Source organism: Bidens hawaiensis, unplaced genomic scaffold, assembly GCF_021521415.1.
Source record: "Bidens hawaiensis isolate Kalapana, Puna unplaced genomic scaffold, B.hawaiensis_p1.1 tig00039984_1, whole genome shotgun sequence".
In the NCBI taxonomy this organism is placed as follows: Eukaryota; Viridiplantae; Streptophyta; class Magnoliopsida; order Asterales; family Asteraceae; genus Bidens; species Bidens hawaiensis.
Window position 1 is genome coordinate 91192 of NW_027497035.1, and position 6095 is coordinate 97286.

At 41.5% G+C, this 6095-nt stretch overlaps 1 protein-coding gene across 1 annotated transcript; it reads left to right on the forward strand.

Annotated features, from left to right (window-relative positions):
- Positions 1-762: 762 nt before the first annotated feature.
- LOC143591681 (uncharacterized) lies at positions 763-1476 on the forward strand. Its single transcript, XM_077071822.1, has one exon. It carries the CDS (start codon positions 763-765, stop codon positions 1474-1476), a length of 714 nt encoding a protein of 237 aa, XP_076927937.1.
- The last annotated feature ends 4619 nt before the right edge of the window (positions 1477-6095 follow it).

The window sequence follows — 6095 nt, forward strand, 5'->3', positions numbered from 1 at the left end:
AACAAACTAGTCTATGTTTAACTTTTGATTGAAAACCCATCATGATGATTATTTGCTAGTATTAGGTTGCTTTATTGAAATCTAGTATTTATGTTTAGATTCATAATGTTTTTGTCATATCATTACTATTTTGTCATATTAGTAGAGTGGATTCTTGTCTAGGCAGTTTGTTGGATTGATTGTTTTCTTGTATTTTTACTTGCTTTATTTTCATTTATGCTAGTTTAATTACTTAAATATTCAAATCAAGATTTATTTGTTTGGTTGGTCATTTACAAAGATTTAGTACTAGAAAGTCGCCGTGTCCATGGATTGATACTCAGTTCTTACCGACACTTAATTACAAACGATAGGTACACTTGCCTTTCGTGTGTGGTTTAGTTGTAGGTGAAAACCTATTTTAAAACCCGATTTGTGTGGAAATTTTTACTTATATATATATATATATATATATATATATTCACACACGTCACTGATCCTTTGAGAGTTGTTACACATGCGGTCGATGAAGAGGAGCAGGTGGACGAGGAGATCCAGATGGAGCTTCCTCCGGCCGAGGCACACCAGCAGACTATTCCATTGAGTACAAAGCCGACCGATAAACCTTCATCATCATCTAACCCACCTCTGAGAGTCTACAAACCCAAACTGCCCTATCCTGGGAGACTTCGATCGGACATAGACGAGGAGCAAAACTCCAAGTTCCTTGAACTTCTCAAACAACTTCATTTGAACATTCCTTTCCTTGAGGCACTTACTCTGATGCCAAAATATGCCAAATTCCTCAACGACATTCTTTCAAATAAAGAGAAGCTAGCTGAGGTCTCTTCTATTCCGTTAAGTGTTGGGTGCTCTGCAGTATTGGAGAGCAAGTTTCCTGAAATGATGGCCGATCCTTGGAGTTTTACAATTCCCTACATCTTAGGTGATGATACGGTTCGACATCCTTTGGCCGACGTTGGGGCCAACATCAATCCCAAGCCGTATTCTGTGTTCAGTAAGTTGGGTCTTGGCGAACCGAGACCAACCCAAATGAGTATCCAACTTGCTGATCGTTCTGTGAAATACCCGCGAGGGGTGCTCAAGAACATGCTTGTTCGTATCGACAAGTTCATCTTCCTGGTGGAATTTGTCATTCTGGATATGAATGAGGATGATAGTATCCCTCTCATTTTAGGCCGACCATTCCTTGCCACCGCACAGGCATTGACCGACGTCCGTGAGGGCAAACTGATTCGAAGGGTTGGGGACGATAACGTCACCTTTGACGTAAGACAGTCACTTAAGCACCCCAAGTCGGCGGACGACTCCATGTATTTCGTTGACACCATCGTATCACATGTGCGGGAGTTTTTCACTGACATCTGTGGCGGACCTACCTTGGACCCACTGATCCTCGATAGGGAGATTTCAGAGGTCGAGATGGTTGCCATGACCACTCAACCATTGATGGATGACACCGTGTCACCACCCTAGATTCAGAGTCAGCTGTTGAGATCGTGCGAGATGATCCGAGGAACCGACCCTCTGTTGAGAGCCCTCCTCCTTCCTTAAAACTTAAGGATCTAGCCAATCATCTGGAGTATGCATTTCTGGACGAGGAGAGGAAGCTAACCGTCATCATCGCGTTTGCCTTGACGGAGGTCGATAAGTTGAAGTTGTTGAAGGTGCTGAAAGCGCACAAGGAGGCGATAGCATGAAGATTATCGACATCAAAGGGATTAATCCCTCGTTCTGCACTCATAAAATCCTCATGGAGGATAATTTCAAACCCGTCGTTCAGCCTCAACGGAGGCTTAATCCGAAAATGCTAGAGGTCGTTAAGAAAGAAATCATTAAACTCCGTGATGCAGGAATCATTTTTCCCATCTCTGATAGCGCATGGGTGAGTCCGGTCCAAGTGGTTCCCAAGAAGGGTGGCATGACTTTCGTTACCAATGAAAGGAACGAGCTTATTCCCACTAGGACCGTGACCAGTTGGAGAGTCTGCATCGACTACCGCAGACTGAATGACGCCACTAGGAAAGATCACTTTCTCCTACCCTTCATTGATCAGGTGCTAGAGTATTTGGCAGGTAAGCAGTACTACTGCTTTCTGGATGGTTTCTCCGGGTATTTCCAAATCCCGATCTCTCCTGATGATCAGGAGAAAACCACATTCACCTGCCCCTACGGCAAGCTTGCCTATAAACGTATGCCCTTTGGACTCGGTAACGCTCCAGCTACTTTCCAGCGATGTATGGTGGTGATCTTTCACGACATGATCGAGGATTCCATGAAGGTCTTCATGGACGATTTTTCTGTCTTCGGGAATTCTTTCGATCATTGTCTCTCCAACCTTGATAGGATGCTGGCTCGTTGCGTCGATACCAACCTAGCCCTCAACTGGGAGAAGTGTCACTTTATGGTACGCGAGGGCATCGTTTTAGGACATAGGATCTCGAGTGCGGGGATCAATGTCGATCGAGCTAAAATTGAAACCATTTCTAATCTTCTCCCACCCACTTCTGTGAGATCCATCTGTAGCTTCTTAGGTCATGCAGGTTTTTATCGCCGGTTCATTAAATATTTCTCAAAAATTGCAAGACCGATGACCAAGCTACTAGAGAAAGACACTCCATTCGTCTTCTCTGAACAGTGTATCGAGGCGTTTGATCTTCTAAAATACAAACTTGTTAACGCCCCGATCATGATTGCTCCCGACTGGTCTTTGCCATTCTAATTGATGTGCGATGCGAGCGACTATGCCGTAGGAGCAGTGCTTGGACAGCGGAAGGAGAAGCACTTCCACCCGATATACTATGATAGCCGGACATTGAACACTACTCAGGGGAATTACACCACCACTGAGAAAGAGTTGATAGCTGTGGTGTTTGCATTTAATAAGTTTAGGTCCTATTTTGTTCTGCCCAAAACAGTCGTCTACACGGATCATGCTGCCATTCGTTATCTTTTCAGCAAGTAGGACGCTAAGCCTCGTCTAATCCGATGGATCCTGCTGCTTCAGGAGTTTGATATAGAAATCTGTGATAAAAAGGGGGACGAGAATGTAGCTGCTGATCACTTGTCACGTCTTGAGAGAGCCGAGATTGGAGATGCTGGGGTCAACATCAATGACCATTTCCCGATAGTGAATCTTATGTTTGTCAAAGCCCAGGATGATGGCTACCTGTGGTTTGCCAATATCGCAAACTTCCTCGTCGATGGTTCCCTCCCTAGGAGGATGTCTCACCAGCAAAAGAAGAAATTCTTTGCTGACGTAAAGTTCTACATCTGGGACGCCCGTTTCTTTTTCGTATAGGTGCTGATCAGCTGGTGAGGAGATGTGTGGATGTTGAAGAGGGGTGGCGGATTTTGAGCCACTGTCATGAGGGACCGACAAGAGGTCACCATGTTGTTGTTCTTACTGCTAAGAAGGCCTTCGATTCAGGATTCTATTGGCCTTAAATTTTTGAAAGATGCTCATGTGTTCGTTAAAAGCTGTGACCGATGCCAGCGTGTTGGTAACATCTCATCCCGAAATGAGATGCCCCAAAATGATATTCAGGTTTGCGAGGTTTGGCATTTGGGGTATTGATTTTATGGGCCCGTTCCCATCATCTAGAGGGAACAAGTACATACTTGTGTTAGTTGATTACGTCTCCAAGTGGGTGGACGCCAGAGCCTTGCCCACTAACGACGCCCGAGTTGTGGTGCGATTTCTGAAAAATCTTTTCTCTCGTTTTGGTGTACCGAAAGCCTTGATCAGCAATCGAGGTACCCACTTCTGCAACGCGCAGATGGAGAAGGCGTTGTAACGCTATGGGTCACCCATCGGCTTGCGACTGCCTACCACCCACAGACTAGTGGACAGGTAGAGGTGAGTAACTGGGGAATTAAACGCATTCTTGAAAAGACGGTTGGGCTAAACCGAAAGGATTGGTCCGACAAATTAGATGATGCTTTGTGAGCTTTCCGTACAGCGTACAAAACTCTGAGCGGTTCCACACCGTTTCAGATGATTTATGGGAAAGCCTGTCATCTGCCTGTTGAGTTGGAGCACCGTTCTTCTTGGGCGCTTCAAACGGTTAACCTTGATCTTTCGACTGCTGGCGTTCATCGTTTCCATCAGATACATGAGTTAGAGGAACTTCGCGATCATGCCTATGCACACTCGTACAATTATAAGCTGAAGACCAAAGAGGTGCATGATAGGAAGTTGAGAGGTGATAAACAATTCAAGTGTGGGGATCGGGTTTTCCTATATAACTCTCGATTACGGTTATTTCTGGGAAAGCTGAATTCCCAATGGTCAGGCCCGTTCACCATTACGGAGGTATTTCCGTATGGCATAATTGAGATTGAAGACAAAAGCGGGAAGTTTAAGGTGAACGGTCAAAGGTTGAAGCACTATATAGGCGAGCCGGTAGCTGATCAGACAGTCGAGGTATTCTACCTTGACTTACTCACCGAGGCGTAGACGTGTTGGACGCATCACTCGGGAGATGGCCCGAGTTGTAGAGTGTGTAGTATGATTTTCATTATTATCTGTTTTATTTATTTTACTAGTATAAAAAAATAAAAAAAAATAAAAATAAAAAAAATTAAAAAAATTAAAAAAATACAAAAAACAAAAAAATATGTTTATTTCTTATGTTTTTGTTTTGTACTTGTACGCCGTTACATGCGAGCGAGTTTGAGTTACTGCAGGTATCATTATGCGCATGGTAGCTCTGATGGCGTTTTGGGACTGGTTCTCCCGGGGTTGCGGCCGCGAATGAAATGCTATACGGTCGCTCAGTTGATACACAACCGATGAAGAATATGCATATAAACCAGGGGATTAACCCGTTCTTTGTTTTACTTTAGATTACTTTAAGTTTTATTTTTATTTTATTTCTTGTCCTTGTTCTCATCGAGGACGATTTCGTTCTAAGTGTGGGGATGGGAATTTATTTTACTTAGTTGTAGAAAAAAAATTAAAAAAAAAATTGTTTTGTTCTTTCGCTGAAAATTATGTCGGCTACTTAAGTTCGAGGGACAAATACTTGTATATGTTTGGTCATGTTATCTACCTGTAGACAAACGGGATAACCATTGACCCAAAAACTGAAAGTGGCTGGGGCGACTAAATGTGAAAAAAAAGAAAAAAGTTTAAAAAAAAATGTCCCTTGAAAGTTGTTTTTGTTCTACATTAAGCAGGAAATGATATTATTACCGTTGTGCTAACGAACTCTCGGAAATTTTGAAATATATAATAATAATAATAACAATAATAATAATAATAATAATAATAATAATAATAATAATAATAATAATAATAATAATAAAAGAGATTGTTTGCATATCTAATTTGGGATGTGTCGGTAGGCCCAACTAGCTTTGATAGTCCCCTTTAGCAGATTTTATATATATAATAATTTGAAAAATGGTGAAACCGAATTTCGATGCTTAGGGAGGATTACCATAATCTAAAACTTTGAGATGGTAAGACTTAGATACACTCAAAACCAGCACACCACCACATGTCCATCTTTTTACGAGCTTAGAAATAGTTATATACTTTAGGGTGATATAAAAAAAAGAAGAAGTATGTTTTGAAAGTGTATTATGAAAAGTTGTTCCAAGAAAAGCAGTTGTATTGAGAAAGTTATGTATTGTAAAATGCCAAAGAAGCTTCTTAAAGTTAGTAAAAGAGGCCAAAGATGCACATACTAGACGAGACTTATAGTTTACATGTTACCGAGGGGATAGTGACTCTGAGGATACACTATTGGGGCTCGAAGGTTCTTATTCAATAAATATAAAATTAGGAATTTATAGGTTAGTGGCTGGATTTAAGTGGAAAACAATATCGGCAATCTTGGTCAATATGTCGAGCTGTTTCTTGTGATTTAGTAATGTTGAATAATCTGGGAGTTTGTTGTTTTTCACTTGGTTATGATCCTGTGTAGATTTCTTTTTCAGGGTCGACGAAAAAGTCTTAAATGTGGGGATGTTTGATGTGTTGTAAAACACACCTTTTTTCCGTACCATTTTATCATCTTTTTATTACTTATTTATATAATAAATAATGCTTTTAACTCATTTTAACTTGATCTTGCAAAGTTTATTAT